This window comes from Vicia villosa, unplaced genomic scaffold (genome assembly GCF_029867415.1).
Source record: "Vicia villosa cultivar HV-30 ecotype Madison, WI unplaced genomic scaffold, Vvil1.0 ctg.001143F_1_1_3, whole genome shotgun sequence".
NCBI lineage: Eukaryota > Viridiplantae > Streptophyta > Magnoliopsida > Fabales > Fabaceae > Vicia > Vicia villosa.
Genome location: NW_026705502.1, coordinates 159,152 through 185,443, shown reverse-complemented (window position 1 = coordinate 185,443; position 26,292 = coordinate 159,152). Strand labels below are relative to the sequence as shown.

Sequence of the window (26,292 nt, the reverse complement as noted above, 5' to 3'; positions counted from 1 at the left end):
TGATCCCTGATTTCAGTCCTTGATAGGCTCAAAACCCTAGTCTGGTGACCTGAGTAAACCTGTACTCATATGACTGGATGTCTAATCAATCATAGATGAGAAAAGTGAAGTTTTTGAGCCCCATGATTGTATTAGAGACTAGTCTTTGTATTGATTGATCCTTTGCCTGAGCTTTCTTGTCTTTGAGCATCCTCGATTAGGTACCAGATGGAGAAATGACTGCTCTGGGTACTTGTCTTGACCTGATGAAAAATCCTGAAGATATGTCATCTCAAGGGGGTCAAAAATTAGGGTATGACAGGCTCCTCTTATGTTCATAATGCGATTGCAAATATTGTCACCAGAATCTTGAATGAAGGGCACAAGGTTGATGGAATATCTGTTCCTCTAGCCCAAATGCCTGCTTCTGAGAACATCCAAGATGATCAAGGTGAGCAAGATGATGCTAGCAAAGATCAGGATAATGTTGAGACATCTGCTGATAAAAATGATGAGACCCCTGTTGCTAAAGATGTTGAGACATCTGTTGATAATAATGAGACCCCTGTTGCCAAAGATGTTGAAACATCTGAAGCTATCAATGTTGAAGCATCTGGTACCAAAGATGATGAGACTCTTGAACCTAAGAAAGATGAAGAGATTCCTGTTGTTCCTGCTGAGAAAGATGAAAGCCCTAATGTGCATGATGTGGTGGATCTAGATGATCTTGATGATCCTATTGATATTACTGATGATGACCTCATCTCCAGCATCTCCAACAGGGTCAAGGCCCGTAAGGGAAAGCAAGTTGGTGAGCAACATCCTCTAAAGCCACAGGTTACTCCTCTGAAGACTGTTACTAAAGAAAAGATGAAGAAAGTTCCCACTGGACCTTCAAAGTCTGGAAGCAAAGTTAGTGTGAAGAAGAGGAAGGAAAGAAGCGTTTCTGACTCTGAAGCTGATGTCCCAAGCGATGTCCCTGACATCCCCTCCAAGAAGAAGATTGCTGGTACTAAATCTGCCACAAAGGTCCGTGATGTTCCTTTGGATAACATATATCTGCACTATGCTTCTAATGCAATCCAGTGGAAATTTGTGTATCAAAGAAGGCTGGCCCTAGAAAGAGAATTAGAAAATGATGCTCTGGAAAATCAAGAGGTCATGCAGCTAATCAAGTCTACAGGTTTGATTAAGACTGTTTCTCAATTCTCTAAATGTTATGAAATGCTTGTGAAGGAGTTTATTGTCAATTTGTCTCAAGACTGTGCTGATGGTAGAACAGATGATTTTCATAAAGTTTATGTTAGAAGAAAATGCATAGACCACTATCTAGGTAGAAATGCTGAAGCTCAACCTGAGCTTGAAGTAACTGATAATGAGGTTTGCAAAACCATCACTAGGGGTAAGGTTAAAAAGTGGCCCATCAAAAGTAAACTGTCTGCTAGTCTCTTGACTGTCAAGTATGCTTTGCTGCATAAAATTGGTGCTTCCAACTGGGTGCCCACCAATCACACCTCTACCATTGCTGTTGGCTTAGGTAGATTCATTTATGCTATAGGGACCAAGACTGTGTTTGACTATGGGACCTATATTTTTGATCAGACTATGAGACATGCTGGTACCTCTGCCACTAAGCTTCCTATTTCCTTTCCATCCCTAATATGTGGAATCATCCTAAAGCAATACCCTGGCATCTTGAAAGCTAAAGATTCTGTTTGCAAGAGGGAAAGTGCTTTGACTTTTCACTACAAGCTGCTTCAAAGGACTGATGCCTCAACATCTGCTGGGACATCTCAAACTAACAAGTCTTTGAGCAAAGCCTCTCTTATAGCTGAGCTGAAGGAGACCTGCAAAGAACTGGAAAATAGGAAGATGAAGCTTGAACAGCTTATACAAAGTCTTGAGCAGTCTGCTGATAGTGGTGATGATCATGCTGCTAGTAGTGATGGTGAGAAGATGGATGCTGATAGTGATGATGAATATAAGGCTGAGGATGATGAGGATGCTGATGCCCAGACTAGTAGCTCCAGTGATGTGGAGATGAGTGAGGAGGATGATGAAGATACTGCTGGCTCTGAAGATTAAATCTTCATCTGAAGTTTGGCTCCTTTTGTGGCTAGAAAGGGGGAGTGATATATGATATTTGGTTGTTGCTGTTTGTTGCTGATGATATTTGGTTGTTACTGTTTGTTGCTGGTTTTCTTTTTGGTTCTTGTTTTTGAATTTTTTTGTTCTGGTTCCTGTAATGGTTGTTTCCTGATATTTTTGGATATTATGGTTGTTTCTCTGGATCCCCTTGTCTTGACAAGTGATATTCTGTTACTGTTGAATCCTTGGATGTACTTCTAAGTTTCTGATGATTAATCAAGCAGGATGTTGTTGGCTAACAGAATTTATTTTTCTGGATCCTTGTTACTATTGGCTGCTGCGTGTACTCTAATCTCTTATGGTATCATCTATTGTTGTTTTAGCCAAAAATTCGCCAAAGGGGGAGTTTGTAGATGTTGTTGATTGGCTGTATTTTTTGGTAAAACAAATAGTGTCTTTATCATGTCAAATCTGGTGTCATGACATGCATTATTCTGTTATGAAGTTCTCCTTGTGCAGGCCTTTACCTGATGTCAAGGCCGATGTCATGACATCCGAAGCTGCTGTGTTTTATTCTGTTCTAGTTATGGTTATATGATCTGTTAAGACACTGTGCGTTTTTTTGGAAACATTGGATATTGATTTGATTCAGGACAACATTATGCGCTGTTATTCATAGGATCTTTGTTTTATGGAAATAGTTTTAATTAGGTTTAAAACTAATATTGGATCCAAGGCCCAGCTGCTGCAAGGTTATTTATAACAGTTGAAGAAGCTGCTGACTGCATGTTTTTTAGGGTTTGCCGTCCAGAAGTTTGTTGCAGTTTTTCGTTAAGTCCTAGTTTTCTTGTAAGCCAAACAATCATCATGGTTGTCTTGGTCTAGGTGTTTTTGTGTTGTAATAGGTACTTGAAGCTTTTAAGCAAGAGTACCATTGTACTTGATTGAAGCTTTTAAGCAAGATCAAGTTGTGTCTTTGAAGTGTGTCTTCTTTTTATATGTGTTGCATGTTTGTCATCACTGCTGTGATTGAGGGGGAGCGAGAAGGATCTCAAATCTAAGTTGCTTAGATTGAAGTTGCATTGGGTAGTTATTAAGTGAAAGGTGTAGTCTTGTTGTGTATTACTCTGAATTAATACTACTTATAGTGGACTTCCTCCCTGGCTTGGTAGCCCCCAGACGTAGGTGTTTTTGCACCGAACTGGGTTAACAAATCACTTGTGTTATTTGTTTTCTTTCCTGTTCATATTTTTAGTTTTGTTCAGATAGTTGATGTCGTGACATCCTGTTCGACATCACGTGTCTGATTCCAGAATTTCAAGGAGGAGATTTATCGTCATCATCTGAGACAACTGTTGAAGAGACTTTCCATTTCGAACCTGTTGGGGGTTTCGAGCTCTGGAAAAAATATATATTAAGCAAAATGAGTACTGCTCACAGATTATACAAGATTAAGAATATAAAGTGGGTATGTACCGTGGGTTTCTTGTCAGTAACAATGGAGTCACTCTCACTTGGTTTGTTGCTTTTAGATGCCCCAGAATCCTTTTGGGTAGGAGCTTCTTTAATCTTCCTCCTTCGAGCAATAGCTGTAGTTGAAACTGAAATCAGTATATCAGCAAAGAAAAGAAAAGTCAGTCGAAAAATTGTCTGAATCCAAACCTTCAGGTATTGGAGTCAAGACACGAACATGTTCAAGATCTATATGAAGATGTCCTTTGAAAGTATCCAAGGTATGCTTAGTCGGAACCACTCGTTCAGCACGTTTTTTACTACTCTCTTGAAGATCTCTTAAAACGTTGCCACACACAAACCAATTTGGAAAAGGGGGGCTCAGAGCCACACCAAAATCCGCACTTGGTAGTGGAGGGAATTTTGGAGGATTAAGTTTGAAAGCCACTTCATAACGTAGTTCTGGTCGAACATACGAGGGCAATTTCAACTTATCCAGTTTAGCGGAAAACTTTTCGCGCAAAATGACTGCAGCCTCACGAACGGTCCGACTAAGATCATCAGGCCTATAGATAGTTTCAAAGAATTTTTGAAAAGCTTGGATTTCTTTAATGTGAGTCGAAGTACCTTTTTGAAAATTCTCCTGCACATCAGCAAAAGCTGCAGTTAGTTCTTGAGTAAGACTATCAGCATCAAAGATTTGAGAAGTATAGTAATCCGTCCACCACTAGTGAAAGTCTGGTGTAGAATAAAAAGCAGGTTCGAAAGGGATAGGAGAAAGGTTGGTGACACCAACGTATTTGTTGATTTTTGATTCACATTCTTCTTCAGTCAGGTACAAGGTATGGAAACACATATGGTTCCTTTTCTCATATAAACACTTGGGTTTTACTTGAACCAACCCAAACTGTCTCGAAACCAGATTTGGTTGGTAGCACACAAGGACATATTGACCTTTTGATGGTCGAAGGCGATGAGAAAACAACCTTGGGGTCCGAAAGGCCTCCCAAATTTCCATAGACTCAGTTTGTTGATCCTGAGATGTTGATGGGAACCTTTGAGTAAACCATTCAGGACCAATTGTTCTGTGTACGAACGGAGCCATAGAAGGATCGAACTGATTGCGCTGGGCGAACATCATTGAATATGCTAGAAAATGTTCACGAAGCTTCCCAGTTTCTTCTTTTGGAGTTAGGTAAGCCAACCTGGTTCCTTCTATAGTTTGATCCTTAATTTTGTTATCTTCTTCGTTGACATTGCCTCGGAAAGGAAGATGAGTTTCGAACGTAGCATTAAGCCACAGTTGCAGTAGCCAGAAAGGACCAGCAAAAAGCAGAGTGCCAGTTTTGTAGTTTTTGGTAAGGTTTGAGGCTTCGCTAAGATTTTCATAAAGAGATCCTAAAAGTAACTGGCTTAGGTTGAGCTTTTTTCCAGCATGTAGCTGATTAGCCATGCAAAGGTATCTCTTTGCGACCTGTATGGATCTTGAGCAGAAGGCACATCGTGAGAGCCATAATGCCAAGAAAGCAATATGCTCTTCATCAGAAACTTCTTCTTGCATTTTGTCATGGTGCCTCTGAATGAATGCAGTGTAAGTAACTGTTGATTCATTAAAACCAATAGTATCAGTATCCATCTCATTGGGATCGAAGGTCTCCCCAGTTGGTCGAAGTCCCGTAATAGCAGCTATATCAAAGAGAGTAGGGGTAACCATCCCACATGGGAGATGGAAAGTGTTGTGAGAAGCATCCCAAAAGTGAACCACTGCTACTAATATGGGTTGGTTATATTTTAAGCCTGTTTTTGACAGTTGAATTAAATCATATATGCCTAACGATTTCCAGAAAGATCCTTTCGTTCTCTCTACTTTTTCTAACCAGGCATAGTACAAATCAGGATCTTTGGCTAAAGGGATTGACGTAAACACTTTTACAAAGTTGGTCATATAGTTTAACCTAATTTTCGCCAAAGCCAAAGGGGTCGCAGTTGAAGTTTCTTCAGTATTAGCAGATTTTCCTAAGGGGGAACCTCCATCTTCATCTATCTTAATCTTACTAACTAAGGGTCTAGTTTTGTAATAAGCGGGGAAGAATCTGTTCATAGATGAATTGTTTTCACCTGGTAATGGACCCATAAAAGCAAGAGGTTTTCTAGAAAGTTCAAAGGGAATGATTACCTGGGAAGCGTAAATAGCGCGCACTTCTGCGGTATTAGGGTTTGGAATGTGTTCTTGTTCCCCAGACCGCATTGTTGTTTGGAGCTTCAGAACAGGTTGAAGAACATTTGAAGATGAAGCCATGGAGAGGTTTTGATTGGAAAAGTAAGCTTTTTGAAAGGGTTGAGAGTGTTTTTTCCTTTTGAAGAGGATGAAGAAGTAGGAATGAAAAGTTGTATAAAAGTGCAAAACCAAGTATTTAAAGGTTTAACGGAAACCCTTTTTAAATCTTTTTGGGTAAAAACCAAGGGACACGTGGCGGCTAGTGATTTAATCCAACGGCGGTCGAATAAATTAGCTTTACTCCTAGTATGTAGGAGTAATGATCAAGAAGTAAGGTCAAAAACGTGGGAATGTAAGTTATGAGAAGACATCTTTGAAAATGACAAGACGTTTTGGAAACAGGGTCAGCAATGATTGTGACGTTAGTCAGCAATCTTGGAACTTTCAAAGATCAATAAGAGACGAAATCTTATGATGGCAAGAAACGCCTATTTCTCTTGATTTTCGAAACAGTCATTTATTGGGGGCAATTTGTTAGCTGAAGATTTCGTTTTATAAATTGGTTCTTCGAAGAAGTAAAAATTCGAAGGAAAGATGGTTATTGATGACCATCCCTTAAAAATAAAAGAATGGCTCCTGATGGCCATGCTTCGAGAATGAAGACTTCTAAGTTCGTTATGAAGATAATGAATACTGAAGCTAGTAGAAGTGTATGTCTTCGAGGACTTAGACAAAATTCATGAAATATGATCAAGTATTACTACTTAGCGTGTTTTCTTAGTGTTTTTAAATACACTGCCACGCGTCGAAGAAGGACTCAGGCGGGAAGATTTGAAATTCGAAGACGGTTTCGTAACTGTCTAAATAACAGATGGCGTCCATGGAGTTCTTATGAGAAACGTGGCATTAGATTAGCGTAGGGCCGTTAAGGTCGAAATTAGTATAAATAGGAGTCTTAATGTTAGGATTCTGTGTGTTCATTTTGTACAAATCACTCACATACTACTCAAGTATCAAGTGTTAAGAGAAAGAGTTCGCTGAGAAAATGTACGTATGACACCACCATTTTAATACATGTGTATTCTCTTTCATTTTCAAATATCTTTCAGTATTATTGCATTTCATTTACTTCTTGCCATTTACATTTCTGTATTTTTACTTTCATGCCATTTACTTTTGAAGTATTTAACATTCCTGCATTTTAAGATTCTTTACGCTTTAACAATACTTTCGTTTCATATTGTTGCACCCCAAAATTTGCCCATCTAATTTTATTTATAATTGGCTTAAGTGGCACCTTTCATTTGCATGTTCCCACTAGGTCATCTAACTTCGTGCATTCATTCATTAAATAAAGACCTAAAATGTGGGGTCAAGGACCAAGGATCGAATTGAGGTCTCACAGAAGTCTTAGCCAAAAGAGGCGTATTTATCACCCAAAGAGAAAATAACGTTTAGTACTTGGTCAATGTAATTAGTTCATTTAATTGATGAGCATTGAGTTATTATGGATTCTCATTGAACAAATGTGTATTGAATTGGATGTTCTTATTAATTAGCATTTTATCTCATGCTATTGGATTCAAATTACAAGTTGAGTCAAGGGTTTCATTGAAGAGGCAAGAGTTTGTTCATTGAAATTCAACTGAGTTCGAGTTCAAAGATAATCAAAGGTAATTAAAGTTCTTAGGGGATTTGCGTGTTATTAAGATTTAATTAAGAGGTTTATTCAATATTGCAATGTGGAGAAATACTTGAGAATTTAAATAGATGCATATTGGAGGAAAAATACTTCAAGTTGATATGGAAAGTCAACCCGTGGAGTTAAAGGTCAACATACATTCGTGGAAAGGTTATGCAAGCTACATTTAAATGCATTCAAATGTTGATGCCAAATACATGTAATATCCTTGAAATGAAGCTGTAGTTGAATTTACAAGAGGAGGGCTACAATTGACTCTTAATCCTAGACTTATGGTACACTCCTAAGGTCTTTCACCAAGCTTCAAGACCATTCCTCTCACCATGTCCCAAAGAAAGCTACTGGTTCATCCAATTAACCTGCAAGTACAAAAAAGAGAAACAGGAAAAATCAAGACAGTCAACATAGAAATGGATTCAAAACGATGCCCAATTTTTATCCAGTGCACAAGTTAGTTCAAATCAAAGCCTCATTCAACTAAAGCTGATTGCCAACAGTAGTTACGCATTCAAACCGGACTCGCGTCAACAGAAAAATAAGATATTCTACTGACAGTTTTTACGCATAGTAGACTAACCGAAATCAGGAAAAATCACAGTCAAAGATGGAACTACCTGCTATCATATTCAAATACCAATCCGATACATATCCATCCACACATAAAATATGGAATAGAAAAGCCAAAACCATGCTTCAGCCATATACATTTTCATTCATAACCAACCAGTTGCATAAAAACTCAAACATACACATTCAATCATTCAAATATTTAACATCAGTTCAAAAATACATACATGGCAGCCCTGCATATTTATCACACACAGTAGCTCTGCAACCAATAAGCCTCACAACAGCATATTCAAAAATAACCTCCATAATCTCTAACCACCAAATAACCTTTCCCTAAACTAACTTCATAACCATCCTCTTAACAGAAAAATAACAGAATCACCTAACAGTTTCATAACTTCCTAACTAACTCTCAACTTCCCTAACAGAATTTCTCAACCATATAGCAAACTTAACTAACCAAAACTATTTTCTAACAACCTAGGCAAATCTCTAACTACCTCCTAACAGAACACTAACCGATTCAGTTATAAGAGCTAACAGAAAATCAGATTGGGAGGGAACCTGATGAAGATTCAATCTCCCTATATAACATCTTCATCGCTCTTCTTTTTGCTCTCTCCACCATCAGCCAATCTTCACTTCACTTCTCACCCTCCATCATCACCTTCATCCTCTTTATTCTCTCTGGATCTTCATTCTTCACACCACCACTTTTCTCCCATCTTCTTTCACTCTTCACTTTCACTCCACAAGTCGACGCCATTCCTCCTCCATTTCAATCTTCACCACTTCCACTCTCTCACCATTTCATCACCAGCTCCACAACCCTTCTTGATTGACCTTCTTCTTCACCTCTGAACCATCACTCTCTCTTCATCTCTGAACCACTCTCAATCCTCTCCGATCATATTCTTCAATCTTCTTCAATCATCTTCAATCACCAAAGAAAATTCAGAAAAAAAGAGAAGAGAAAATCGGATAACAGAAGAAGAAAATCGATTGGAAATAACCTTATAACAGAAGAACCTTCATCTTTTTCTCCCTGACTCGATCTGCAACATCTTCGTCATCACCATAACTCCTTCGAACGCATCGTATCATCATCAACTCTTCAATTCACCTTCTCCATGAGCTTCAACGGTATCACAGACCTTTACATCATCTCGTGCTCAAGAACGACAACGCTTCGGCTAAGCATCATCATCAACTTCGCGTCTGCGGCAACCGATTCAACAATCTTCAATTCCTTCATCCATCAATCTTTCTCTTAGTTTTCATATATCACCGAATCACAGCTCACAATTCTACAGCAACGACATTCATCATTTTCGCGATCTCGCGACAATCAGAAAGCGGAAATCGAATAGAAAAGGAAGGAAGAGGAGAGTGTGAACGGAGACGGAAGAGCGTGGTTTTTTGGCAGCGGCGTACAGAAGCATTGTCTCGGAGAAGAAGATCACTTCACCGGAACCGCCGCGCTACCTTTCATGTTGAAGAAGGGAGGAGCTAAGTTCAAAGGTCACATACACGAACCCTAATTCTAATTGTGCCCTCTTTCTTTTTATTATTTCTGTTTATTATTTTTAATTATTTGTTTTAGTTTCATTCTTGAATAAAAACAAGCAAAACCACAATAATCTGAAAATCATGACTCTGGATCAATACAAACAACACACCTTGGGCCAATTTTGCTATCCGTGTACCCCCTGTGTCCCGTTACGTTTTTGGCAAACAATGCTGCAACAAAAATATTTCTGCTGGGCCACCAACACCTTTGGGCCCTGAGTTTTACTGATCACACCATTGTATTCAATTTGGCACCCCTTGTTTACATTTTTAATTTAGATTTTAATTAGATTTTTTTCACTTTCTTAGTAATAAAGATTACTAATTGTTCTCTTATCATTTTTAGACCCTTAATACAAATTTTTGACATAAAAATAATCATAAAAATAGTAGTTTTTAGGCTATTTGTTTTTAGTCTTTTACTTGACTTGTAATTCAATTTCTCCCATAAAAATCAACATAAAAAATAGTAGTATTTTTGATTCATTTTTGTACTATACTTTTGATTTGTTACTATATGCTTGTATGCCAATTTTTGTAGCATTGTATCCTTACTCAATTTTGCTCATGATGTGACTTTAATTTTTCATGTTCTTTTACTCCTAACCTTAGGTAGAAACCATGATAACATTAGGTAGAAATTCCCTTCATACTTAGGTTAGTTTCTTTTCCTTTTCAACTTTAAAACACCTAACAATATCCAAATAAACTCCCATAAAAAATACCAAGAAAACTCATAAAAAATTACTAATAAATACTTTGACTAATAAAAAGGGAATCGAAGCTTGTAACTTCTCTTGCTTAAGGGATGTTCGAGTGCTTGGAGCTCCCTTGCTTAAGGGTCCCATTCAGGCGTAAGTTCCCAACTTCTAAAAAACACAAACCAAAGAGCAACTCGAGTTTCCCTTGCTTAAGGGATTTCCTCGAAACGCTCAAAATCTCTTCTTCATCTCTTGCCTCAGAGGCATTCTTTCTCTTGCCTTCAGGGCATTCTTTCTTTAATCGGACACGTTATTTCCGCTCCATTCCCAGCTTAAGACTCCAGAGGTCGAGCAGCGGAGTGCGAATGTAACTTCGTCCACTAAAAAACACAAAAACAAACAAAAACTAAAGAGCCGAACTACGGCGCTCTGATTCCTGAAAAGGATACGTAGGCATTAGGTCGCGGGGCCTAAGCGAGCACAATTATTTAAAAACCTTATTTTCCCCGTGTTTCTTTCTTTCATTTGCATGCATTCCCTTAGTACTAAGCTATGGATTTATACACCCTTTAGATAGCAACAAACATAGGTGGATACCATCGAGTACGATGGGCGTGAGGGGTGCTAGCACCTTCCCCTCACGTAACCGACTCCCGTACCCTATCTCTGGTCGAAAGACCTTTTTCTTATCCTTTCCTTATTCCAGGTTTTCTGATATTCCTTTCCCTCTTTGGGATAAATATATTGGTGGCGACTCTGCTGTTCATCATTTCGCGAGCGTGCGACAGCTGGCGACTCTGCTGGGGATGTTGCTAGACCTGTTGCTGGTCCACCCTTAGTGAGTCGATCCTAGCCTGCGTTTGTTTGTTTATTTACTGGGTGTTTATTTGCTTTATGTCTATATCTTGTATATATGTTTGCATGTTTATTTTCTGCTTGCATATCATGTTTATTTCTGTTTGCACATCATGCATATGGATTATATTTTGTGTTCCCTGGGGTCTTCTGTTCTGTTTTGCAGGTGGGGGGTTTGTATGAGGTAAAAGGCCCACTACCCAGGCCAGTGACACATAGGATTAGCGTGGATGCTCATGTCGACTCCCGTAGCCCTTGCTACGATCGAGCTTGACATGGGGTACCACAACTGGGCGAGGTTCTTTCATGGAACCCCATGGGAACTGTAGACCCTAGTGACCATTAGGGACCACTTGTCCGTGTCTAGACTACATACCCGTGAGATTGGGGTGGGACAGGAAACTTGACCTCCATCATACCCGGATTTCTGCTATTCAATAAAAGACGTCGAACCTTTGATCCTGGGACATTTGACTTATACAAAAGTTCTACCTCAGTTATCTATCAGAATCAACGTCGAACCTCTGAATCTGGAGGGTTCGACCATCTTTGACTTATGCACAAGCTATTTATCCAGAGAGCAACGTCGAACCTCTGAATCTGGAGGATTCGACCATATCTTATTGACCATGAGAAGATGTTATCCAAGAGGCCTTGATCCTTGATCCTGATTTATGATACATTTGCATCTCCATTAACATTTTGCATTCATGCATGTGCATCCGTGGTTACCAAGACTCTTACCACTCTTCCTCTCCATCAGATCAGTCAAGACGATTCCTCCACACCGATATCTGACAAAAGCATACAGAAGAAGAATCATGGGGGATTATAAACAAGATCAAGCTACTATCAAAGAATCTCATTCCTCCCCATGGAGCACCTTCCACCAATGGAGCCTAAAGACTTTGTGTTTGTCAGAGAACATCTCATTTGCATCAGAATAAGGCCAATCTTGCCATTGTTTAGACTTCTCAAGCATTTTCAACTGTACTATTTTCGTTGTTATCAAGCGCTTTTCATTGTAAGAAACTCATTCTGTTTGAATAAATAAAAATAATGCAATATACATGTTTTTCTCAAATCATTTCATCTTGTCATTATGTTCATTGGTACTTCACTCATTTGTCTTAAGCAACTAAAAAAGGAGAATGATGAAAAATCAAATACACATGAACTACTAATTGTATGCTTTTGGAACAAAGATCCTGCTGACGATGTACATGCATTATTTCAATCCCCAAACACCGGAGTTATAAGGGAGTGAAACCTTCGTCAACCCTTTTGAGCCTAAGGAGTAGTAGTTTCTTTTCAAATATATGAAACCCTCAATCTTAACCAGGGGCAGGGTAGTCTTCAGTTAGTGCGACCGAGCACTCAACTTTCAGGTATTACATCAGAGGATCAACCATATCTCAGATCTCACAACAAAAAAGGGAAGAGCACAATCCATAATGGACGTCTCTCGCTTATTGAGAATAAGGCAGTCACAACCTTTTCATCAAGTCAATCACAAAAGTCATACAACTTGTTCCCGAACGAGACAAAAAGAAATGAAAGAAATTTATAAATCAAAAAAGAAACAATAGCCCGCTAAGTCAAAAGGAAAAAAGTAAAGCTCTGAAGCAAATGACTTAGGCAAAAATTAGGGCATATCCCGCTGGACAACGAAAACCAAGATCAAAAGAAACTTTTTGTCCAGGCAAAAATCAGGGAAAGAAAAAGGCAAAGCAAAAGAAAAATCCTCCGAGGGACAAGTTGTTATCATCAACGAAAGCACCAAAGGGTGACTGCCACCTCCATCAAAACCATAAAGGATCCTCATCCATCACAATCCTTCCTGAAAGGTGAATACTCGTGTCAAACTAGCTGAACGTAGGACTGAAGGACATCACGAAGAAGGGGTGGTGTCATACCCCAAAATTTGCCCACACTATTTCTCCTATTCAAGTTTCAAATCCATATGCAAAGCTCCTATACAAATTCTCCTATACAAAGTTCTGAACTAGGGTTTGGTTCTTTCAAAGGAGAATCACTGAATCAATGGCTCAAGATGGTTCCATAGGGTCACCAACATCCCAAAGAATCTTCATGTAAAATTGCAAGTCAATCAGAGCAAATTGAGTCCCTCCAATCTTGATTAGGTCAACAGTCGACTCTCAAGGGCAAAATAGTCATTTCAAGTCAATATACAGTCAAAGTTCAAGATATTTGGTCAACAACATCCTCATAACCCTAAAATCATTATTTGATCAAGGGTGGATCATAATGATGCAAGGAAAGATCAGAAAAGTCAAAAGTTACTATTTTGGGCATGAATTGAAAAAGTCAACCAAAACTTTGAAAATTCACCAAATATTCATACTTCATCAGAAAAATTCCCACCAAAGCTCATTTTAAAGGGAATTCATTCCTCTATCCAATAGTACAAGAATCAAAGCTCATAGGTCAATGGTTTAAGAGATATGGCTTCATACATTATAGGCCCTTTTCAAAAGTCAACAAAGAGACCCTTCTTTCAAAAGGACATAAAATGAGAATGGAAAAGGATTTTGAGATGAAACCAAAGACACTGGTTAGAAGACTCCCTAAGGATTCTAAAAAGTCCTAGATCACTTCCATACCTCAAAAATTGAGGGAAATAGGCCTTGTTAAAATTGAGCTATTTTGGAGGGAAAAATATGAAAGAACTTGAAAATCTTTGCAAATGGGCCCAAGATATTTTCATTCAAACTTGACCCACAAGCCATCTAAAGCCTCAAATCCAATTCCCACGAAATTTTGACTTTTAATTGATTTTATATGAATTTTTTATCATTTAAATATGATAATTAACTTGTATAAATCATGAAAAATCAAATATTTTCTTAAAAGTTCTTTTTCCAATCAAATTAAGTTTACATTTACTCCAAATATCAATATAATTTCGTGCAAATCAGAATTAAAAGAGATTGAATCATTGTTGGCCAAATTTAGAAGCTTTTATGAAGATTTTTTCAATCAAATTTCCAAAACTTGCAACTCAAGATTCAAAAGGATTTTCTTCAATTTTATCAACCCTAAATCATCCATTATAAATAGCAAATGCTCACAAATGCAAGGGTTACGAAAATTGGCAGCCAAGAACATCCAAACCAAAGCTCAAAATTCTCAAAAAAAAACTAAACTTCAATTCTGAGATTTAAAGCAATTCAAGTGTTTCCAGCGATCAAGAATTGTTCCTCAAGCACCATTAAACGATTCCCAATCGTTTTCGAGTCACAAAACCTCAAGAATTACGCACTGTAAGTCACTTTTAACCGATTCTTAAATCGTTTCGATTCTACAAATTCCTGCATTCATTCGCGAATTCAATTGCATATTTGTGTTTCTTATATTGTGTTGATCAATTCTGGAAAGTTTGGTGTGTTATTATGGTGTTATGAGCATATCACCATGTTAGGGTTCGGACCTTCAATTTGGGGGTTTTTGACACAGGTTCTTGTTGATTCAATTGATGCCATGACCAAATTCGTGATGTCCATACGAGCATGATGGACCTATCGCGAAAAATTTTTGTGTGTGTTTGCTTGTGTTCGTTATTTTCAGGTGTGAAGCTTCAACATACTACAACGCTTTTGAGGACAAGCGCTGTTAAAAGCCTTGGTCTGAGGAAGAAGATGACTGCGTGGCGCAGTCTGATTGGCTGATTTGAATAGGCTTCGCGCGCGTTTTTTGGTTGGACCAGGATGGATCGCATGCAATATGAAACACGCACTAGCGTGCACCCTCACGTTCCCAGTCATCTGATCATCATCATCCTCAATCCAACGCATCCTGGAACGAGGGCGCACCATGGACTTCAAGCACGCGCCACACACGATTACAAGCTAAGATTTTTATAATTTTCTTTTTATTTTCAATTACACAATTCTTTATTTATATATTTATATATACATTTGTTTTAAATTCTTTTTATGAAATTATAATATATTTATATTCAAATTTTTTTTCCTTCTTCCTTTATAATTAATAATCTATAATTAATAATTTAATTTTAATAATTTAATTCTAATATGTGTTAAATTCATATATATACATATATATTATTTAAATTGTATTTAATTACTTATATATTATCAAACATTCTCAAAAATTCAAATATACATTATTTTAATTCCGAAAAATTCCTAAAAATTATTTTTACACTCGATTTAATTTTCCTGTCTCGACTTAATTAATTAGGTCACAAGACCAATAATTAATTAAATCAATTCATCATTACACTCTATTTGAATCTCAACCAGGATTGATAATACACTGATTTGTTTTTCTCTTCTATACTTTATCAGGGTTAGCAACATGATTTGTCCCGAGCGCGCGCCTTCAACAAACCTCGAAGTTAAGTAATTTAATTCCGATTTAATTTAAATTATATCTAGATTATTTTGATGTTAGGATTTGTTCTGCATTCACCTCTTTCTGCCTTGCCTTTTCAGGGTCAACCCTAAAGGCGCCCAAGCAACCCTATCAGATCAAAGCTAAGTACCCTCATTTCTTTTTTTAACTATTATCTTTATATTTATTTATTCTTTGTTTCTAGGGTTAATCTCTTTGCCCTCGAATCTGATAATACACTCACGCCTTATTTGTTTCTTTGCTCATTCCTAATGGTCAGAGTCGATGCTTCTGGCAAACCCTTGCCCTCAACCCTGTCAGGAAAATGCCAAGCTAAGTACCTTCTCCCTATTCTATTTTTAATGTATTATCCTATTTTCTTTTGTAGTTAATGAGGTTTGCCCTCGAACTTGATAATGCACTCACTTTGTATTTTCTGCCTATTCTTTTTTTTAGGGTTTGTCAACCGTCAAAGCTACGAGTATCGGTAACCCTAAACCCTATTTTCAATTATTACTTGTGTTAAACCTGTTGCCTTTTATTTTTATATCCCGCTGGTTTCAATTCCCCCCTCCTCCGCTGGTTGCAATTTCCCTTCCCCGTATTTGTTATATTACGTTTGTTATATTGCGTGGTTAGTAATTCTAGGGAGTGCAAGCCTGTTAATTGAATTAGAATAACTAATTATAAGATAATTTGATTGAATTAACCACGTGATTGTTGCACCCACGCACACTTTTGGGGTAACCTCTCTGTTGCCTTGCTGCCTGTTGCCTTGCTGCCTGTTGCCTTGTGTTTTTTTGCAGAATAAGCCATGTCCCTCGAATACGAGGATACCTCAGCCATTCTGCCTCGATAAAAGGTCATGAGACCCTAGAATGATGCTGCCTTCGATACACTAACATGACCTCGACCCTCGGAAGTTGCCTACGGAAAAAGGCTGAGGTATCTTCTGGTTGCCTAACGAAAATGGCTTATCCTGATCCTTGCCTTAGACTACCTGCCCTTCTATGGCATGGGACAGTCTTATGGCAAAGGATGCTTCGACGACCCTTCAACCTCCAAAAGAAAGGCTTCCTGCCCTCTTATGGCAAGGATAGACCCTTTCATTCTGAAAGGCTAAAAAGAGACCTATCATCTAAGTTTAAGGTAATTGCCCCTAATTGCCTTGCAATGCTCATCTTTAATATTCTTTCTCACAATTCTTCGAAAACTGGCTACGCTCATTTACGAGCTAAAGTCCACTTTTTCTTTCATCTACCTTTTTTCTAAAAACAAACGAGCAAGCAAAGCAATTAAGAGCCCATGGAAAACCATGGATGCAAAGGGTGCCTTACACCTTCCCTTTGCATAAATTACCCCCCGAACTTAGATTTCTTTAAAAGGTTTTTTTCTGTTTCTTTTTGCCTTTCTAACTTGTTTGGATAAAATAAAAGTCGGTGGCGACTCTTGCTTACCGCGACATTTTTCGATCGATAAAAAGTCAGTCCACCGTATTACAGAACTGGCGACTCTGCTGGGGATGCTTTCGAATAAAAGAGGGGTTACCTTAGAGCTAGGATCACTTTAAATTTGTTTGACTTGTTTGCTTTATCTTTAAAGGTTGTTTTGGGTATTCTGCTGTGTGAAAGATCCTACACCCGGATCTAGTGTACCTTAGGTATGTGGCATGAGACCAGGGAGGCTGTACGACATGTATCGTTATGGTTGAACTGGTAGCCACCGTTAGTGCGATACTTTGGTTTGTCCTGATGGCCCTTGAATATGATCGAGGAGACATTTGGCTACCGCGTGGTGTCATGAGCACTAATTCGCCTTTAGAACCTTAGTTGAACTTGACTTTGGCCTATAGGAAGTAGCGAGATAGCTGGCTTTGGATTCCTGACTGAAGCCGGTTGATACTCGATGCTACACTCATTGAGATTGGACTCAAGGGATGCTTTTGACTGGCCGATTGTGCGCTATGTTGAGACAATGCCCACGAGAAAGATCAAGGATATGAGCACCATAGAACCCGATCTTTATCTAGGACAGGTTGAACCAACTAAACTTCAGTGGGGAGGGTACTTACCTACGAACTTCAAGCTAGCCTCTAAACCTAAGGGCACTTGTGTGACTTGTTTGCGTTTGCTACTAACCTTCGCTTCCTTGCAGGTTGTGTTAAAAGGACTTGTTTGTCCTTACTATCTCACACTATGCCAAATGAACTTCATTCGCATAACATCATGACATCATGACATCATAAGCATAACATGATTAACTAACCCTTTCAAGGATCCTAGGAATTTAGGACGCACAATTTCAGGTGCCTTTATCAAAGACTGAATTCCTGTCAAGGGGCAAGAGGATTTATTTTCCTCTGGCCACACAACTCCCAATTCAAAGACTCAGTACCTAGCAAGGGGCAAGAGGATTTATTTTCCTCTGGCCACGTACCTTCCAATTCAGAAGTATCATCGAATCAGAGGCGATGACCCACTCAATATGGTGAGCTTGATTCTCAAAGAAAGACGTTCAAAGACAAAATTCCGATTTCTTCAGACAAAGACGCGACCAAATCATTTTCTAATGTTGATAACTAAATTCCTAAAGATCCTTGAAAAGATTGCATTTGCATTCATAACATCACATAAAACTAACTTTTCCTTTCAGGTCAACCAACCGGTCATGCAACTATCATCAACAAAATTAAAGGCATCCTAAAGTATGGCTCTTTCAGATATGGTCTAATGAATGACTCGTTCTGACATCCTTCATCAGATATGGTCTAATGTATGGCTCGTTCTGATTGTTCTCCTTCATATATGGTTTAATAAATGACTCGTTCTGATTTCCTACTTCCAGATATGGTCTAATGTACGACTCGTTCTGGTATCCTTCATCAGATATGGTCTAATGTATGGCTCGTTCTGATTGTTCTCCTTCAGATATGGTTTAATGAATAACTCGTTCTGATGTCCTACTTCCAGATATGGTCTAATGTACGACCCGTTCTGGAATTCCTCTTCATGTATGGTTTAAATAACTCGTTCTGATGTCCTACGTCAGATATACATTTCAGAAGCTCGAACCCTGGACATTCTGAAACATTCTTATCAGATACACATTCCGGAAGCTCGAACCCTGGATACTCTGAATCTCTACACCAGTTCCACAAGAACGACGCAAGCCAGATGCACCTAAGCGTCAATTCACCAAAATCAACATGTCGTCGGTTCAAACATTACAACCTCTTTTGAAGATCAGAATGATTACTCTGAGGGTTGCTCCTAAGAATTCTAACACCTCTGACTATAAACTCAATGCGAGGTGCACGTACTATTCCAACATTCCTGGACATTACATAAACAATTGTCGGACGTTGAAGAATAAGATTCAAGATCTGATCAATGACGGAGAAACAAAATTCAATCCTCTTGAAACTCCTGTGGTGATCACCGCTCCTATGCCTAAGTCATGTCAAGGCCGATTGACGTCTAAACGGACCAACTTTTAGATCATTAGATCTACTTTCATTTGCAAGTTGCTTTTCTGTTTGTTTAAACATTTGAATCATGATAGACATTATCTGTTTTAATAATCATCATCAGTGCATTGCATATGTTCGTCTTGAATAATTTATTTCGCTATCACTCATTTTAAAATTGCGCCTTTACTTTGCATATGTTTTACGATACTCAACTCCTGCTAAAGTTGTATACCTTTTGAGGGAGGATGACGAACACGATACCGCAACCTCATACAGTATGCTCTTGAGCGGACTATGCTGACGATGTACAGGCATTGTTTCAATTCCTAAACAACGGAGATATAAGGATGTTAATCCCTCGTCAACCCCTTTGAGCCTAAGAAGTAGAAGTTTTTTTCTTGTACTAATTAAAACCCTTGAATATAACCTGGGGCAGGGTAGTTCTCAGTTAATTTGGCCGTGCATTCTATTTTAAGAGAACCATTCAGTACACTTTTTAACAAAGGTTTCAATCACGAACGTTCAACCGCACGCATCAAAGAAGTGTTGGAAATGTCAATCAAAAGACAATGAAGGTTCATCAACCAAACAAGGCAGTCATTATCTGTCAAAAAGGAAAAAAAATGAAAAACATATATACAAAGAAAAGCCTGCTAAGTCAAAAAATAAAAAAGGATGACTTAGGCAAAAATCAAGGCATCCCGCTGACTGTAAGCTCAAAATAGACAGTTCAGGCAAAAGTTAGGGATATCAAAAGATGAAAAAAAAAAGAGAAGTCAATAAATTCCTGAACAACACAACGTTATGACTACCAAAAGGAAGAAGTGACTGCCATCTCAAAAAGTTCTCTTTGTTTGCGAACCATCAACATTATCAAAGGCGCAAATCCAAAAGTCTCTTGGAACCTGAATGCATAAGTCGAATCAACTGAACTTAGGAATGAAGAACATCACGAAGAAGGGGATGGGTGTAGATAAACTTTGAGCCTTTATCTTTTGTTTCTTAAAACCATGAACCAAGCCACGTTACAACCCTTGAAAGTCCTAACTGAAGCATGGTTAGTTCGAAAGCATACTGTCACCAAAAAGGTATCCCGACTCCTTAAGGTTTACTAAAATGCTGAGTGGATATTTCGCTTCTACAAAAAATAGCATGTTTTACAAATATCACGCTTTTACATCTCTTGTTTTAATGTTTTTTAAAACTCAAGACAAACGTATGCATTGCATCTCATGAATTCATTATTAAACATATTCTGCTACGTAATTTCAAGTGTTAGCATCAGAATAAATTTGCACAGGGTATGGCTAATGACTGAAAGTTATCCCGACAAACAAAATCACTCCAAGAAGCCATGTGTCTTACGTATACAAGGGGCATGACATGTTTTGCCCAATCAATCTGGGGCAATCAAGTCAAGATTCCGAGATGCTCGAACAATCAGGGGCATACATCCAAGTATATCTAAAGCTAGTCCCCAATCAACATGGGACACTGTCTTGAGCCTATGATTACTGGGGGCATATCGCCCATAGTGTACATCTCATAAAGTCCTCGCGAGAAGAATCTCTTCAAGTTCCTACTAACAGGGGCAAATCTATGAAAGTCCAGTTTGACATCTTGATCAATACTCAGTGGTGTGTCCTAATCAAATCCAGGAATGGTAGTTACTATAATACTGGGGGCAACTTGCACCCATGTCTTCCCACAGAGCTTGATTCAAAAGATCATATCCCCACAGTGTAATCATTAAGAAGATATCTTCAAATACTCTCAACAAAAGACATAGCTCCCCAACAGAGCTTACATCTTCAGCATTGTCGGTTCTTCGACACTTTGTTTTTCTCCAACACGGGTTGCTCATCTCTCTTATCCCCAATCAGGGAACATCAAGTTACTGATCATCCCCAAGCAGAAATCATGAATCCCCAGCTAAGCATCTTCAAGAAGAGATCAAAACATCAAGCTCTCAATGACATAGAAATGTATCTTCTCAATCAGACGATTCTAGCCACACAAGTCATAAAACATATATCACAAGTCATAAACATACATAAACAAATATCATAAGTCATAAACACATTCATACATCACATACATATTCCTCATTTATTTTGAGAAGCATATAACTCACGCATCATGGCATTGCATGAAAAACTAACAATGTTTGACAGGTACATTACAAAGATTCGAATCTTATTCAAAGCAAACGCCTGACGCACGGTCTTCCAGACATCTACGGATGCAATTTGGATAAGTCTAACGCACGACTCATCCACCGACCTAACGCACGGTCTTCCAGACATCTACGGATGCAATTTGGATAAGTCTAACGCACGACTCATCCACCGACCTAACGCACGGTCTTCCAGACATCTGAGGATGCAATCGGGATTAGTCTAACGCACGACTCATTCCTTCAACCTGACGCACGGTTTTCCAGACATCTGAGGATGCAATTGAGAATAGTCTAACGTACGATTTATTCTCCGACCTAACGCACGGTCTTCCAGACATCTACGGATGCAAATTGGTTAGTCTAACGCACGACTTATCCATCAACCTAACGCACAGTTTTCCAGACATCTGAGGATGCAATTAAGATTAGTCTAACGTACGACTTATCTTCAGCCTAACGCATGGTTTTTTCCAGACATCTGCGGATGCAAACAGTCTAACATATGACACATTCTAACTCTCAAGCTTATCAAGTCAGATGGCATCTTTAAGCCCATCTCCGACAAAAGTCCCTATTTCAGCTAGGGCAAATTTCTTGGTATTCTAGTGTTCAATCATCTTCCACCTTCAGATACCGAATGGCATACAAACCACTCTACATCTTCAGGTTTAAGATAATGGAACAGGGGCAGCTGTCATACCCCAAAATTTGCCCACACTATTTCTCCTATTCAAGTTTCAAATCCATATGCAAAGCTCCTATACAAATTCTCCTATACAAAGTTCTGAACTAGGGTTTGGTTCTTTCAAAGGAGAATCACTGAATCAATGGCTCAAGATGGTTCCATAGGGTCACCAACATCCCAAAGAATCTTCATGTAAAATTGCAAGTCAATCAGAGCAAATTGAGTCCCTCAAATCTTGATTAGGTCAACAGTCGACTCTCAAGGGCAAAATAGTCATTTCAAGTCAATATACAGTCAAAGTTCAAGATATTTGGTCAACAACATCCTCATAACCCTAAAATCATTATTTGATCAAGGGTGGATCATAATGATGCAAGGAAAGATCAGAAAAGTCAAAAGTCAAAAGTTACTATTTTGGGCATGAACTGAAAAAGTCAACCAAAACTTTGAAAATTCACCAAATATTCATACTTCATCAGAAAAATTCCCACCAAAGCTCATTTTAAAGGGAATTCATTCCTCTATCCAATAGTACAAGAATCAAAGCTCATAGGTCAATGGTTTAAGAGATATGGCTTCATACATTATAGGCCCTTTTCAAAAGTCAACAAAGAGACCCTTCTTTCAAAAGGACATAAAATGAGAATGGAAAAGGATTTTGAGATGAAACCAAAGACACTGGTTAGAAGACTCCCTAAGGATTCTAAAAAGTCCTAGATCACTTCCATACCTCAAAAATTGAGGGAAATAGGCCTTGTTAAAATTGAGCTATTTTGGAGGGAAAAATATGAAAGAACTTGAAAATCTTTGCAAATGGGCCCAAGATATTTTCATTCAAACTTGACCCACAAGCCATCTAAAGCCTCAAATCCAATTCCCACGAAATTTTGACTTTTAATTGATTTTATATGAATTTTTTATCATTTAAATATGATAATTAACTTGTATAAATCATGAAAAATCAAATATTTTCTTAAAAGATCTTTTTCCAATCAAATTAAGTTTACATTTACTCCAAATATCAATATAATTTCGTGCAAATCAGAATTAAAAGAGATTGAATCATTGTTGGCCAAATTTAGAAGCTTTTATGAAGATTTTTTCAATCAAATTTCCAAAACTTGCAACTCAAGATTCAAAAGGATTTTCTTCAATTTTATCAACCCTAAATCATCCATTATAAATAGCAAATGCTCACAAATGCAAGGGTTACGAAAATTGGCAGCCAAGAACATCCAAACCAAAGCTCAAAATTCTCAAAAAAAACTAAACTTCAATTCTGAGATTTAAAGCAATTCAAGTGTTTCCAGCGATCAAGAATTGTTCCTCAAGCACCATTAAACGATTCCCAATCGTTTTCGAGTCACAAAACCTCAAGAATTACGCACTGTAAGTCACTTTTAACCGATTCTTAAATCGTTTCGATTCTACAAATTCCTGCATTCATTCGCGAATTCAATTTCATATTTGTGTTTCTTATATTGTGTTGATCAATTCTGGAAAGTTTGGTGTGTTATTATGGTGTTATGAGCATATCACCATGTTAGGGTTCGGACCTTCAATTTGGGGGTTTTTGACACAGGTTCTTGTTGATTCAATTGATGCCATGACCAAATTCGTGATGTCCATACGAGCATGATGGACCTATCGCGAAAAATTTTTGTGTGTGTTTGCTTGTGTTCGTTATTTTCAGGTGTGAAGCTTCAATATACTACAACGCTTTTGAGGACAAGCGCTGTTAAAAGCCTTGGTCTGAGGAAGAAGATGACTGCGTGGCGCAGTCTGATTGGCTGATTTGAATAGGCTTCGTGCGCGTTTTTTGGTTGGACCAGGATGGATCGCATGCAATATGAAACACGCACTAGCGTGCACCCTCACGTTCCCAGTCATCTGATCATCATCATCCTCAATCCAACGCATCCTGGAACGAGGGCGCACCATGGACTTCAAGCACGCGCCACACACGATTACAAGCTAAGATTTTTATAATTTTCTTTTTATTTTCAATTACACAATTCTTTATTTATATATTTATATATACATTTGTTTTAAATTCTTTTTATGAAATTATAATATATTTATATTCAAATTTTTTTTTCCTTCTTCCTTTATAATTAATAATCTATAATTAATAATTTAATTTTAATAATTTAATTCTAATATGTGTTAAATTCATATATATACATATATATTATTTAAATTGTATTTAATTACTTATATATTATCAAACATTCTCAAAAATTCGAATATACATTATTTTTATTCCGAAAAATTCCTAAAAATTATTTTTACACTCGATTTAATTTTCCTGTCTCGACTTAATTAATTAGGTCACAAGACCAATAATTAATTAAATCAATTCATCATTACACTCTATTTGAATCTCAACCAGGATTGATAATACACTGATTTGTTTTTCTCTTCTATACTTTATCAGGGTTAGCAACATGATTTGTCCCGAGCGCGCGCCTTCAACAAACCTCGAAGTTAAGTAATTTAATTCCGATTTAATTTAAATTATATCTAGATTATTTTGATGTTAGGATTTGTTCTGCATTCACCTCTTTCTGCCTTGCCTTTTCAGGGTCAACCCTAAAGGCGCCCAAGCAACCCTATCAGATCAAAGCTAAGTACCCTCATTTCTTTTTTTAACTATTATCTTTATATTTATTTATTCTTTGTTTCTAGGGTTAATCTCTTTGCCCTCGAATCTAATAATACACTCACGCCTTATTTGTTTCTTTGCTCATTCCTAATGGTCAGAGTCGATGCTTCTGGCAAACCCTTGCCCTCAACCCTGTCAGGAAAATGCCAAGCTAAGTACCTTCTCCCTATTCTATTTTTAATGTATTATCCTATTTTCTTTTGTAGTTAATGAGGTTTGCCCTCGAACTTGATAATGCACTCACTTTGTATTTTCTGCCTATTCTTTTTTTTAGGGTTTGTCAACCGTCAAAGCTACGAGTATCGGTAACCCTAAACCCTATTTTCAATTATTACTTGTGTTAAACCTGTTGCCTTTTATTTTTATATCCCGCTGGTTTCAATTCCCCCCTCCTCCGCTGGTTGCAATTTCCCTTCCCCGTATTTGTTATATTACGTTTGTTATATTGCGTGGTTAGTAATTCTAGGGAGTGCAAGCCTGTTAATTGAATTAGAATAACTAATTATAAGATAATTTGATTGAATTAACCACGTGATTGTTGCACCCACGCACACTTTTGGGGTAACCTCTCTGTTGCCTTGCTGCCTGTTGCCTTGCTGCCTGTTGCCTTGTGTTTTTTTGCAGAATAAGCCATGTCCCTCGAATACGAGGATACCTCAGCCATGCTGCCTCGATAAAAGGTCATGAGACCCTAGAATGATGCTGCCTTCGATACACTAACATGACCTCGACCCTCGGAAGTTTCCTACGGAAAAAGGCTGAGGTATCTTCTGGTTGCCTAACGAAAATGGCTTATCCTGATCCTTGCCTTAGACTACCTGCCCTTCTATGGCATGGGACAGTCTTATGGCAAAGGATGCTTCGACGACCCTTCAACCTCCAAACGAAAGGCTTCCTGCCCTCTTATGGCAAGGATAGACCCTTTCATTCTGAAAGGCTAAAAAGAGACCTATCATCTAAGTTTAAGGTAATTGCCCCTAATTGCCTTGCAATGCTCATCTTTAATATTCTTTCTCACAACTGGCTACGCTCATTTACGAGCTAAAGTCCACTTTTTCTTTCATCTACCTTTTTTCTAAAAACAAACGAGCAAGCAAAGCAATTAAGAGCCCATGGAAAACCATGGATGCAAAGGGTGCCTTACACCTTCCCTTTGCATAAATTACCCCCCGAACTTAGATTTCTTTAAAAGGTTTTTTTCTGTTTCTTTTTGCCTTTCTAACTTGTTTGGATAAAATAAAAGTCGGTGGCGACTCTTGCTTACCGCGACATTTTTCGATCGATAAAAAGTCAGTTCACCGTATTACAGGTGGGTTAAGTAGAACTTGAGCCTTTATCCTTTGTTTCTTAAACCGTGAACCCGGCCACGTTACAACCCTCAAAAGTCCTAATTGAAGTAGGGTTCGTTCCGAAAGCATACAAACTGTAAAATCATGTCAAAACTGACTCCTAATGTTGCTTGTCACTTGTGTTAGTATCAACACAACCTTTTGACAAATAAAAACTTTTCTTTGAGATTAACATGTGCATTGAATTCTCATTATCCTTTTCAAAACAGATTTGTCTCTAATCAGAGAGTAAGTGCTTGATACCAAGGAAAGTTCAACATTGAAATTTCATCGAGTGATCTTACAAGGGCAAAAGTTGGTCATCCACAAGGCAAATATCTGAAGCAATCCATTAGGTGGAAAAGTTCCTTTCAATCTGGGGCATTCATTCCATGATCAACACTGGGGCAGACCATTGCAAATCTCCATGATTCAAGCACTATCAAAGTTCTATC

General features: G+C 38.1%; 1 protein-coding gene across 1 annotated transcript; it reads left to right on the top strand.

Annotated features, from left to right (window-relative positions):
• Positions 1-294: 294 nt before the first annotated feature.
• LOC131633579 (uncharacterized) lies at positions 295-23,638 on the top strand. The gene is made up of 4 exons (XM_058904279.1): positions 295-891; positions 1,216-1,692; positions 1,888-2,023; positions 23,538-23,638. The coding sequence occupies exons 1-4, from the start codon at positions 295-297 to the stop codon at positions 23,636-23,638; spliced, it is 1,311 nt and encodes a 436-aa protein (XP_058760262.1).
• The last annotated feature ends 2,654 nt before the right edge of the window (positions 23,639-26,292 follow it).